General features: G+C 35.4%; 1 protein-coding gene across 2 annotated transcripts in view; it reads left to right on the top strand.

Moving 5' to 3' along the window:
• Positions 1 to 14,378, top strand: part of FSTL5 (follistatin like 5) — a 334,169-nt gene that overhangs the window by 22,959 nt on the left and 296,832 nt on the right. For both annotated transcript variants that reach the window (XM_075091052.1, XM_075091051.1), the window contains exon 2: positions 8,538 to 8,679. In XM_075091052.1, the coding sequence (XP_074947153.1) occupies positions 8,554 to 8,679 (126 nt within the window). In that variant the 5' untranslated portion in view covers positions 8,538 to 8,553. The remainder of the gene's footprint in view (positions 1 to 8,537; positions 8,680 to 14,378) is intronic.

Genomic DNA, 14,378 nt, shown 5'->3' with positions numbered 1-14,378 from the left:
AAGTGCAGAACCTGGCATTTCGCCTTGTTGAACCTCATACAATTGACCTCGGCCCATCGATCCAGCCTGTCCTGATCCTTCTGCAGAGCCTTCCTACCCTCGAGCAGATTGACCGCCTAATTTGTGTCATCTGCAAACTTACTGAGGGTGCATTCAATCCCCTCATTCAAATCATTGGTAAAGATATTAAACAAGACTGGCCCCAACACTGAGCCCTGGGGAACACCACTTGTGACCAGCTGCCAGCTAGATTTAACTTCATTCACCACATCTCTCTGGGCTCAGGCATCCAGCCAGTTTTTTTTACCCAGCAAATATTACTCCATGAGCCACCAGCTTCTTTAGGAGCTTGAATTAATTTGTATACCTCTTTTTACACACCCTTTTATGGAAGTAAAAATAGGTAAGCAGTATTTTCCCCTACCTTCAAAATATGTTGTTGCTGGTGGCTTCAGAGCTGAATAAATGAACCAATTATTTTCAAAGCATTTATTCCTTTCTTACTGAGTGTAATATTCTCATTAGTTTTAAGATAAAGCAGGCAATGTGCATGACACAATATATACAATATATACCACAAATATGAGTAATTTGTGCACGTGCATATTAAATTATAATGTTCAAATCCTGATATGTATCAGTCTAAGGTGCCTCTGCTTACAGAAGATCCTACATTGAATTTACTAGTGATATATAATGTTCAAAGAGGTTGGATATTCATCCAAACTCTGCCTCAGAGTTTGGATGTGTATTTGAATCCTATCCCCATTATGAATACTATTTGAAGGTTTGAGTGCAATAAAAATATTCAATATTATTCAGCATCAAGTACCAGATTTAGAAACGCAAAGAGTTTAATGCTGTAAAATCAATAGCCTAAGCTAAGCAAAGAGATTATATATAATTTTATGGTATTTTAGCCCCCTTGCTTTTTTTAGTAAGTAAAATAGTGATTTGACTATAATTGAGCATCTTGCAGCATAAACCACTGCTAAGACAGCCCAGAAGTTTCAAGGCTAGAAGATTAGCCCCCGTTGCTCTGCTGAGCAGACTAAATTGTGTTTAATTGAATTGTACCAAATGTGTTCAGTGACTGCATTTTTAATCTGGAGTGTATACCAAGTAGAATTTTCTTTAATGAAATAAAATATTTCACACATTTCTTCATAAGTTTCATTAGAAAACTGTGATTAAATGTTTCTTCTTTGCAATTCTAGTTTGAGCAGCATATTTTTAACTTATCCCAGCAATAAGGGTCAGCTTGAAGAATATATATACTGTCATAACACTTGGTTATGATTTAGTTGTTTTTCTATATGAATGGCTGCAAACTGCATACATGAGTAAATATTGTGATAAAGAGGCCTTCAATATAATGATGATTTTGGAAATTTTATGAAAAAAAGATGATAGAACACTAACATAACCTATCATTTATATGAGGCAGAACAGGTTACTTGCTTGAGGAGTGACCTTATGGTTTCAATTTCCTTACCTAAATGAGGCAAGTGAGATGCCCAAAGGTATGCCAGCTGCCAGTTCAGAAGGTACAGCTCTCCCAGAAGTGTTCCTCACCCAAGAGTTTTAAGAAATAAACTTGTCACAGAATAAAAGAATCCTTTTATGGATAATAATTTATCAAAAAGTTTCAGAAGTAACTGAAATGGAGATAAGTCAATAGTGAGAAAACTGCAGTGTGCATTAGATTCATGAATGCTCTGGAAATAGGCTAAAAAGTAAGATGACAGCTTTCTGAGAATCAGAAAGGAAAATCTAAATTTGATACTGAGGAACTTACTGTACAGTGAGAAATAAGGAATAACCATTATCTGTTCCACATCCTTCACTCTACCCCTCCTCAGCTTTTAAGACAAATCTAAGGCTGACAGAGAATGATGCAGAAGAATCCCACAATATAAATCAGTTTAATGATAAAATAGCAGATGAAACTCATTGTTAATAAGAGAATTAATGCACAGGAGGAAAAAAAACCCAGCACCCTAATTATTTGCATGCAATAAGTAAATGTAAATTAGCTGTTTACATTCATAGGGCATAAGATATAGGAGTTATTTCTAATAGTTTTCTAGGAATTTCAGGTCAGTGTTTAGTGGCAGACAAATCATGTATATACTGAAAGATGTGCTGAAATACTTTTATTTCAGTACCTTAGAAATAAAATTTCTGTATATTGCTATATATAAACCTATGTTATAAATTATTTAATATATATAATTTATTGCATATGTAGATAACAAAATATAGATAATATTTTTTATTATATATCATATGTATATTAAAATATTTTAGAGTATAAGAGTTATTGGTAAAGGAATATCAAATGACAAGGAAAATCTCCTGCTATCTAAGGGCTTGGTGCATCCCCAACTTGAATACTGTATTAGTCTCCCGTCAAATTCCTTAAAAAAATATAATACAGTGAGAAATGTACAGAGAAGGAAACAGGAAAACCCAGAGGTACAGGTTGGTCTCTGTTTGAAGAGAGAATAAACTAAACACCTCAGACTTCCAAACATGGTGTTATGAATATAAAGAAGCACCCCTCTTCACAGCCACATAATGTTATGGAAATAAAAATGTTCATAAATTAAAAAAGGAAGCAGACAAACTTAAGGAGCTAAAGTCCATCAGTGGCTATAAGGAAAAATGGCTAGCTGCACTTTCTAGCTCAGGCAGTAAATGGACTCAGAGGAATATATTAACTTGTCTGTTCCCTCCCTGTTTCTTTCCTTATCCTTTATGCATCTACCATTGGCCACCAATTTAATAATAAGTAGTTATTAAACAGTATTTGCCTCTCTTTATGGTATCACATCATTGCTTAGTGTAAATAAAGAATTGGAGTAAGGTTTTTGGAAATACAAGGTACAGTTTGATTATTAGCTGCTTAATGACAACCACTGGTGAAGTAGGTGAAAATTAAAACCAACTTGCGGGATAATTAACTTTTAAACATTAGAGTCATGGAAATATGGGGGTGGAACTACTTGTTTAGAAATAACTTAATTTCAGAAGACCAAAAGATGTCAGATGATACTCAGTCATGATCTCTAGAAAATGACAGACTAATCATAATGATATTAATCAACATGTAAGTTGTTATCTTGTTTTATCTTGAAATCCGTACAGGTATGCAAGAGTGGTATTGTAATATGTGGAGTTAATTTACTTAAGTATGTTGCATCAACAAAGACATCACTAGAAAAAATGCTAAAGATCAGGGATGTATCTGCCTGCCAGCCTGGTTCACAGCTCTCACAGCACAAGCAAATTCATTACACTGATTTCTGGGTGATGCCTCAGTGATATGACAAACCCAGGAACAAGAATATCTGTTCAATGGCGTTTCACTGAAATTGTCAAATGTAGTTGAATAATAATTGCTTATTTCTTGGAAAGTTTCTTTCAAAACTGGCCTCTCCCCTGTCTTCTCTGGCTGTGCAGCTGCTTAATTCAGATCCTAAGTTTCAGTCTGTGGCAAGTCCCCTGAGAGACAGAAAGTGAGATTAATGCTGTATTCATCTTTCGTTAAGGCACACATACTGCTCCCCGCCCTCCCATCTCCCCCTTCTAAAGTTCTCAGAAATACACATACTGTCTGGGAGATTAACGTAGAACTTTTTTTTTTTTCCACTTTTTCAAAAAGCGATAGCAGAAAAATACAAAAGACTAAGTAGCTTGTACACAGGAACTCTGTTTTTATTGAACTCTCGTATTTAAAAATGTTATTAATCTGTATTAATAATGCTTAAAATTTTTTATTTTCAGCATTTTTAATGAAACATAGTTTTTATTATAACACTTAACTGCATTAACCATTTGTTTGACTCTGAAAATCCTAAAGCCCACTTATCTCCAGGTCTTGTGAAAGATACATTATTTTATAATATCTGTGCACTTAATAGATGCATACTAAATAACTGTAGTCATTCATATATTGAAGTTTAATGAGTTGTGAAAAAGTTTGATAGCTTAAAACTCAGTATGCCCACCATGACTTGAAACAAACAAAAAAAAATAGCGTAGTCATATAATAAAAAACATAAAACCAACTGCTTTACAAATATGCAATTCATGAAAATAAAAATACAGAAAAATGTTATCCAAACACTGAAACATCAAATTCTGTCAGCATCTAGTCAATGAGTAAACAAGATCTAGATCAGTAATGCAAATTTGAATTCAGAAATATGTCACTTTGCCCCAGAATGCATGATATAAGCAGCCTTTAAAAACAAAACTTCTAATTGTTTCATAATATAACCATTAACAGAAATGTACAAAAATCCTGAACTCACCATTTGTGCTGTACCTCCAAATAGAAATAAGCAGCAAGTTATTTTAGGTGTCATGAGTATATAGAAATGATACCTTATTTCTTTCTGTTTGCCCATATGCAGCAACAAAATCCAGAGTTGTATTGAAGCTTTGAAAAATCATTTTTATTCCATCTCTTCAATTCAACTGTTTAACAATGTAAGTCCTTTAGGACACATCATAATTTTCCTTAAAATAAAAACTTAAGAATATCATTGTTTTAAGGAGAACTGTGGTTTTGGTAGTAGTTTTTTAATACCTACTTAAGTTGTGCAATAAGTTTGATAGAAAACTTGTTACATTGAAAAAAGTTTGATTTTGTTGTTCTTGTTTCTGAAAGACAAATAAGAACTGCAGATACCCTACATACTTTTGAGATTTTAGGTGGCATCTGTCCAAAAAACTGACTCCTTTAATTTATATTTTAAGTGTTCATCCAAGTAACAGGCAATGAAATCAGACACGGAGCATGTAATAATTTTCTCTTCTTTTGGACAAGTACAAAGGAGAAGCCTTTCAGGGTCAAACAATTTTCAGAACTATAAGGACTCTATTCTTTTACAGCACATGAGGCTAAAACATATGCGGTTTAGATGGGAGGGTGGTGGAATGTGACTGCCCTTACTGTCTTCTGTGAAATGACTGTTCTTCAACCTAATTTTCATTGTGTGGAGAGATATTCCACAAGTGCACAAAGGGGACAAAGGTTCAACTGTGCATAGCTAGTTTTAGCATGCATAACTGCTAAACTAATCTGATTCTGACCTTGAAAGTTAACAATAAACTATTTTCAAATACTTTTTTCAATAAACAAAAATAAAAGGGTATTTTCTTCAAGATTAAAAGTCAAGATTCTGTTTTTTCTCTCCCCCCGCCCCTCCTTTAATGGACTTATTGTTCCAATAACAGTGATACTGAGAACTAACACAGAGCCAGTGAAGGAAAATGCCATTCCACAACATACTTAAATTCTGAGTTCTGAAATAATGTTTTTTCCAGTGTTTTAAGTCAGTGAGCTAGATTTGTTGTCATCACCCCACAGTAAAGGTCTACTGGAACATCTGATTAGCAATTCTGTTTTGGTGGAAGTAGAAGGGGAACCCAAGAAAACTTATTCACTGTGTTGCTTTCTCTCATCACTTTTTTTGATATCCAATTACTGAACAGGAATAAAAGAACAAGCTATAAGTTATTTATGTAAAATATCTCTCTGTAATAGAGATTGTTGTCTTTGTTTCAAATAGTTCACTGCATAATATGTTCTGTAAGAGATACCTCTAGTATGTATATTAGAAAAGCTGGAGTACCAAAAAAAGTTACTTGAAGTGGGAACTGTTGGAATAAGCAATGATAAATGATCAATGATAAATGAGAAGAAATCTTAAATTTTATTAATAGGAAGACCCAGAATGAGATTGAGTTTGGTGAAACAAAAGACAGGTGGTGTCAAAGTAGTCTGGTATGTTAATCTCAAGCTTGAGTTTGACTTAAAAATATGAAAGCCAGCCAGGCTGGTAAAACTCAGATGGGATGAGAATGAAACAGACAGTAACCGCTAAGTGGTTTTACCAAGTTCGGTAGACTAGTCCCCAAAGAAGGGTAGCAGACTTATGCAGGATCCCATTACCTGAGACTGAACAGAGGTAAGGCCAGAGTCCATTTCATATGTTTGACATCTTCACAGGAATTAATTCTATGCAGTCCCTGCCTTCGGGCGACTGTGAGGACTACTGCTATATGAAGGATGATAGGAGCCAAAACCATGGTTTGTGTAACAGTATTGCCAGGAGCATGAGCATGAATGATACAGGATAATAAGTGATCCCCCATTTGTTCACATTTTATGCTTAACTGATTTCCTAGAAAAAAGGAGATGTTAGGCAAGACTTTTTAACATTCTGTACGCACTCTGCGTTCTTAGGTCACGCTTACAACATTTTGTACTTACTCATGTATACCTTTATTCTTATCAGAGATTTCTACGTTAGCAGGGTAAGTGCGTTAGAAGCAAGGTAGAAAGGGAAAAAATTAATAAACCCTCATGCATAAGTCATCCCACACAGAAGTTGTTTATCTCTTTCCCATATTACAGGACTAAATAATATAGACTAAAGAGAATGACTTGCACATGTCTCAGTGAGGATCAGTTTCCTGTGTTGTTTAGTATGATAGTTTCAACACAGACACTGAATATCAATAACAAATATCAAATATCTGCAGTAGGTACTGAAACCACTTATGAAATGCATGTTTTTAGGTCCATTAGAAACCCTATAAGGAAACTCTCATGTTATATGTATCTATAAAAATCTGAGAGTATGATTGTTATAGGCCTTCCATAGTTCTGATCTTCATGAAGTTATAACATCTTTATCCAGTCAAAAGCAGCTCTCACACAAATTCTTTATGATTTTTTTTCAGCGTCTCCTGCAAGGATTTTCTCATAAATTTCAGAATGTGTTTGTCAAGGCCTTAGAAACAGTTCTGTGCATTATTCCAAATTGTTGTGTATCTTCCTTCCTAATATCAGTATCTAATATCCTGATTTTAGTTCTAATGGGTCACACCTTACCGTGTCATGGTAGCTGGATAATATAGGACTAGCTCATCAAACCAGTCCAGTTTTGTCTGGAAAAATAAAATTTTTAGTTCATTCAAACAGAAAGTAATTTTCTGATAACCTGGTTAAAATATACCGCATCATTGCAGTCAGCACAAACCAGATTATGATGACTGCAGGACAACACTTATGGATAGAGCGTAGATAAAGTGGACAACATCTAGAACCGTGCAAAATTGTACGCATACCATATTGTATGCAATCTACCAGATAGTGGTATTTAATGTTAAAATGTACTTTGTATTTTAGAATCCTGAAATTGTTAATTCTGGATTAATATTAAAATTGCAGATATGTCAGTAACCTTCCACTAACTTCTTCTTCCATGAAACAAAAGGTTGCATCTACTATGAAGACTGGTCTTGTCCTTCCCTTTCCTTGTTTCTTTATACAACATTTCAATTTCTGAAGGTGAAATACGTGAAAGCAGTCTGCAATTTTAAGCTTTGCATAAGAAGAAAAATTGGATGTAAATAGTTATTGAACCCCTTTTGTACTCATAGTAAAAGACATTATGTTGCAATGTTATGAAATATCTGCAAAGTCTCCTCTGGGATGACCATATTTTTCTTGCAAATCATAAAATAGTATTAGACAAGCATGAAGCAATACATATGTATAAAACTGAACCAACACCAGCGATGGAAACAAGTATTTCTGAAGACTTACACCATTCACTAAATGTCATTACGTAAATACTTTTGTATTAGTACTAGTTTCCTGAACTGTCCTGTAGCCTAACAGTCTTAAAGATATCATTTGCTATTCTGGATTTGTTTCTAACAAGCAATAGAATGCTGGTGCATTTTACCGTGGTAGTGCTTTCCCAGTTCAGGTCATCTGCAACGTAAGTTGTGGGATTCTGAAACAGAAACGACCAAAAACCTAAACCAATCCAAGAAAAGTTTTTAAATAACCTGCCTTGAATTTTGCACTTGATTGCAGTGAATTCTGGGGGTAAGTTTACCTAACAGACTGGAAATATTCTTATAATGCTGATATATGCAATAAAGCTTATAGACTATAGATAATTTCAATAATGCAATTTAAAAATTCCTTTGGATTATTGGCAGAAAATACAGTGCTTTCCTTACTTTATAGACTTCAGTGCTGGTGAGATAAAGATAATAACAGACATATGCTATATATTTTACACTTTTAGGTTGTGAACAGCGGACCACAGAAGACTGTATTTAAAAGAAAATGTTGATGAACATGTCACTGATGATCATCTTTTTCTTCCACTTGAGAAAAAGTGTTGAATTTTTCACCGCTGCTTTTCTATTATGTCCTATCTTTTCTGAGGCTTTTCCTAATTGTTTCCTCAGTGAACCTCTCATATGAATATTGAACATTGATAGGAAAATGTTCAGTTCAGCACAACTGAATTGACCTTGTGGTCCCAAATACCACTACCTTTGCTTTCTTTTTTTTGTTGTCATGCAGATGGATTACCCTATTTCTACTGTATTTATTCAAGTCCACAAATGGAATATCAGTATCATACACTTTTATTATATGACTTGTGCTAAAGTAATATTGCTGTCTATCACTGAACTTTCACATTTTATCTTTACAGGTCTGTTCCTGTCAAAATGTTTATGTGGTGGTCAGCTGCTTTACTTCTTGGATGCATTGGAGCAGATGGATGGCCAGCCAAGGAAGGATATGACTTTAGGCCTTATCGGCCCTATCAGCCTCTAGTAAGATTACGCCACAAGGTACAGATTATTCTCTAGCACTTCTGGCTTTTCTTCCATGACCAAGGGATAAATTACGTGCCAGCCTTGTCTTGTTCGTGTTTATTGAAGTAATGGTCAGAAATTAACTTTTTTAGTGACAATACCTGCAAAGATGAGTATATTTGACAATTAAACAGGAGCTGTTTTGATCTGAAAGCCAAAAAAATCTTTCAGGGACAGTGAGCTAAACTCTGTTGTAGTTTCAAAAATTCGAGATTATGTATATTAACAGAAACTGAGAGAGCCAGGAGAGGTTGTCTCTTAACGCAACTGTCAGCATCTGCTTAAGGCAATGACATGTCCCAGTACTCATTGGATTTCAGGCCAAGCAGCAACCAGGGGAACTGCCTGTCAAAGCAGCATCGTGTATCAGAAAAAACTTGTCTGCATGAGGTAGATGTTCACAGTGCTTGCTGAATATAGGAATTTTGAACCATGGCATAATGCATATGTTTGCTGAGATACTGGGTTTCCCAGCTTCAAGCACTATATGCCATTCAAATTTTGCTCACCTGCCGTACCTTTGTCATGAATCTAGGAGTTGCAAAACAGTTCTCAGTTAACAAATACTGCTCTTCTTCTGATAGCTAGAAGGGAAACTGCTGTGGTGGTTCTGTAAAACAAGGAACAGAGCTGTAATAACTGCATGGGCTGTCTGGAGCTAGCATAAATATGATCAACTTCTTACTTTCTTCTTGACATAGTAGTCATGGGATCAACGTCTGAGGAGCCCTAAGGCCTACAGTTAGGCCAACAATGATGATAAAAAAAACTTTTCCCCCTTCTTCTGAATCTGTAGGCTTCAACTAGAAAGTCTGAATTATAGCCAGAAACTCTAAATGTTAGTGTCTATTAATGTTTCAAGATCTGGGTAGTTTAATTTCTCAATACTTTTTATAATATGTGAATGCTATTTCCTAGTGGTCGTCAGTTTGGAAAAAAAAAAAAAAGATCCAATATCATGTGATTCTATCTCAGCATGTAAGAAGGAGGAACTGATAAATGAGTTCTGCTCAAATGAGTAAAACATTTGCCTATTAGCTGATTATTGTACACTAGGTGTATTAAATACAGAACAGGTGGAAAACAAAATACTAAAATTTAAATTTCATTATAAAATTGTACATCCTCTAGGGAATGTTACTTAATCAGAATAAAGAATGCATCAGACCCCAGTCAAGTAAATACGTAACCGTATGAGCATGCAGGTATTTTGCAAAATCCAAAACTTTGTCTCATCAGTTTACTTCCATTTGTCAGCTTTAAACAAAATACAACAAAATGGAACAAGAAAAAATGTCTGAAATCCAGCAGGAATGAGGCAGTAGTAGCGTGTCTGTGGAATGAACTATGTGAGAGAGAAATCACATGTACAAAAAAAACCCTAAAACAAAATCATGAAGAATGTGGGAAGAATCAAGGGCAGGACATGAGGTATAGTGGACACCATTTCTGAAATTTTAGATGGTCTCTGACATTAATATCAGATTGTGTGTGGGGCTAGTAGTAAGTTGCTCTTCCTTAATAATACTTCTAATCCTTTGATAATTCTTGTATAATACTTGGAATAGGCTGTCATAAACATTTAATGTTTAATATTGGGGGATCACACACGCATGTATGTCTGTGTTCACATATACATAAATATACACATGAAAGGCAGAGAGACTTTTATTCTGTTTTTCATTCCTTATATATTTTTGAAAAACATATATAAAAATATGCATACATACAGAACAGAAGAAAGTGCCATATCCTGTAAACAGATTTTCTACTTTTAAAAGAAGCTAAAGCTTAAAGGGGAAGAAAATGAATGCTAGAAAAAGTATAAAGAAAAAGAATACTGAAAGCTTAACATAAGAATTTATTCTGAAAAGCAAAGGAAATATGGAGGGTTTTTTCCTAGGCAATATGGCTAGATGAACAAAAAAATTGTTTAGTACAGTTCAGCTTTTGGTATTGCTGATACGTGTTAGTATAAAAAAAGCTAGAATGCAAACCTCTTCTAAAGTCAATTTTTAAAACCAGTTCTGGCACAGATATGCATATTCAAAACATGTAAATAATATGGTAAAGGAGACTTTCTGCTTCAATCTAACAATATATCAAGTGCTTAGATTAAGTTATGCGAGTAGAATACTTATTACAAACAAGATGATAATGAGTATCAGCAGTGTCATATTTGCTTTGATCAAGCAATATGTATGCAAGATTATGAGTGTGAAGATTAAAAAAAATAAGAGTAATCACTCTTGCGCTAATAAAGGGGAGTTTATCTGACTTGGACAGTAGTCCAACCAGAGCAACTCCAAATGTCAGACTGCAGGGAAAAACAATCCAGTTGGTACTAAGGTAATATCTTGAAAAAATAATTGTGTTCATGTTTAGAACAGGCATTCATGTTATAAAGGTTTTGTTGTTTTAAAAGGGATTATGAACAAATTCAGTTCCTCATGCACAGAAATTGCAAGTAGACATTTAGTCTGAATGCACAAAATGCATGCATAAGTAAAACATGCTTAAGGAAAAAACTTTATAAATAAGGAAAAATTTTATGCATTATAAAGCACTTTTTTATTGTGAGAGTGACCTAGCACTGGAACAGATTGCCCAGACAGCTTATGGATCCTCCATCCTTGGAGATATTCAAACAGAATATCCAAATATATCATTATCCTCCTCCACTGATGGCATTGTCTGTGTTCTTGGTTTCTCTAGATTTTGGGGGTTTTTAGATTATTTATAATAGATTAATTATAAGGACACATACTTTAACAATTATATGATGATATCTCATGCTACTTCAGATAGAATAGAATGTATAACTGATTTAATTCTTATGCCACAGCTGTATGGCACTCATATCCTTCTTCAGTGGTGGAAACAATAGAAGAATTGGTATTATTGATAGAAATGTTCAGTGCTGCAATGTGAGAGAGTCTGCATCCAGTTTTTCTGTAGAAGATAGTTGTGCTGCGTTTAAGAAACCATCGTTTTCACTGGCAATTAAAACTACTATTTTTCAGTCTCCAGTATTACCTTTTTTTTTTTTTTGTGAAAACTCTGCAGAATGTCATACTAGGATATGCTTTAAGTATATAGATAACTAACTTCTGAGTCTGGACTGCAATGTCCTTGGCTAATGTCAGAGCAGCCTGATGGTATGTAACGTTGCCATGTTTTGATACTTACAGAAAGTTAGATCTAGTGGTGTGGATATTGCAGATTTCCCAACTTTGCTCTTTATATCCTTTAAATATGCACCAATTTCTTACTGTATAGAAATGTATTTTTGTGTTTAACTTGAGGTGTAGGAATTAACAGACCGTTCTTGAGCAGACCTTCTAATTTATCACATGCGGTATTAATGAAAAGTTTCCACTTCGAATGGTTTTCTAATTTTATTATACATTAGTTAGAACTGCCCTAGTATTACAGTGAAATTTTTAATACCCAGTATTTTAATTCCCAGTGGAAATTTTCTAACAGAAAATCTGCAATAATTTATAAAATATAGGTCTAAGAGCTTGCAGCAGTTCATGCCTAAATTGTAATTATGGCCCAAACTATGATTATAATAATGTTCATTTTCATGGCCATTATAATGGCCACAAAGATCAACTGTTTGAGTGCATTGTTTATATATGAAATAGTCAAAACCAGGAAGAGATCAGTTGACTTGAATTAGAATGGAGAAAGAATATTACAAAGCACTCCTGAAAATATTTTCAGTCCCCTTCTCTTGTTAAACTGCCATGGCTTACACTTACATGGTTATGCTGAAAAATATCAGGCTATGTCTGAACAGCATGTGAATTTCTTGTTATGCCAGTTAATCCTGGTTCTTCATTTGTCAAAGCACTTGAAAAGTTTGTAAGGGACTTTTCATTTGGGAGTCGTCTTGCATTGCTGCTGAAGTATTGTAAGCAATTTGTTAATATCGAGGTTCCCACCTGAAATCGTTAGGAAGTATTTCTAGCATCCTAATGAATTTTCTTGTAATTTGCATGACTTTGAGCAATGTTTATGCAATGTCTTCAGTGAAAGAGTGTATGCCCAGAGATTTCCAGGTATAAACAGGAAGGTGGCACCCAACAGAACACTGCCTGTCAGTTTCTGATTCTCCTCCAGAGACTAAAAATATAGAATATAGTCTGTACATTCATATGTATATTCCAGTGCATGCCAAGTGTGCATATCTAGCACATGCACACACAGCTCTCCTCTGCAAGCCAGGTGATTCACATCGTGAAGTGGGGAATAATATTAACAACAGTGTCTCATTGTGAATGATACCATTATGGGTAGGGAGTTGCCTGGTTTTAGTCTCAAGGGACAATCAGTGAAGATTGCCAACTTAGTCATCGCCACCTGGATACCTTTTACTTAGGCCTAATTCTGACTTTACGGAGTGTTGTGGTTTAACCCAGCAGACAGCTAAACACAACACGACCATTCAATCATGCTGCTTCAGTGGGATGGGGGAGTGAATAGGGGGGAGGAAAGTAAAACCTGTGGGTTGAGATAAAGACAGTTTAATAGGACAGAAAAGAAGGGGAAAGTAATAATAATTATAAAATAATATATAAACCAAGTGATGCACAATGCAGTTGCTTACCACCTGCTGACCAATGCCCAGCCAGTTCCCAAGCAGCAGACCCTGGCCACATTTTCCCCTAGCTTATATGCTGAACATAAGGTCATATGGTATGGAATATCCCTCTGGTCAGTTGGGGTCAGCTGTCCCAGCTGTGTCCCCTCCCAGCTTCTTGTGCACCCTCGGGCCGCTCACTGGGGGGGTGGGGTGAGAAGCAGAAAAGGCCTTGACTCTGTCTAAGCCCTGCTCAGCAATAACAACAATGTCCCTGTGTTATTAGCATTATTCTCATCCTAAATCTGAAATACAGCACTATACCAGCTACTAGAAAGAAAATTAACTTTATCCCAGCCAAAACCAGGACGTGGAGTTAAGACCAATGCATTCATTATAGTCAGGGTTGTAATACCTAACTAAGAGCAAGCTTGGGAGAGTGGGCGGGAGTAGGAGGAGCAATGGTCGGGGAATCTCGGTAAAGGAGAGAGGGAAGAATTGAGGAAATTTGGAATTCAGCCTGGGCCTAGGCAGGAGCTTCAATCAGGAAAGGGCTTTTTGTCTGTCTGAGCAGGTGGGTACAGATGGTACAGCAAAGGGGACATGCTTTGTTTTTAACAGCTTTCATGGACTTCTAACAACTGACTTTGCCGTATTGATTCAAACTGTTCCCAGTCTTGCCCTTATTTTGTCTTGTTTTACCAAAGAGCTAATGGGATTTGAGTCAGATGTGCAGCAGTCACTGTTGTCTCTGTTATTTCTCGAGACTAAAATATTTCTCTTAACTACCCGTGAAAAACCTTTCTCCTTCCCTTTTTCTCTCTCCCTCCCATCTTACCGTTGTTGCTGTTTGCTGTTAAGTTAGGCAGTTCAACTCTGATTCTCATTAACTTAGGCCTCAGGATTAAGTTAGTTTAGAGGTGTTTAGGTTAGTTTAGAATTAGGTCCGGTTCAGAGGTGTTTAGGCAATAACGATTTTGGCTGAATGAAACAAAGCAAGAGAAAAACATGTAGTGGCATAAGCACGTTCCCCCAGTTTATTCAAGACATTTGAACGTATAAATACAAATAATAGAATACATGTTCT

Source organism: Phalacrocorax aristotelis, chromosome 4 (assembly GCF_949628215.1).
Source record: "Phalacrocorax aristotelis chromosome 4, bGulAri2.1, whole genome shotgun sequence".
In the NCBI taxonomy this organism is placed as follows: domain Eukaryota; kingdom Metazoa; phylum Chordata; class Aves; order Suliformes; family Phalacrocoracidae; genus Phalacrocorax; species Phalacrocorax aristotelis.
Note: the sequence above shows the minus strand (reverse complement) of the source record. Positions and strands in the feature narration are given on the sequence as shown.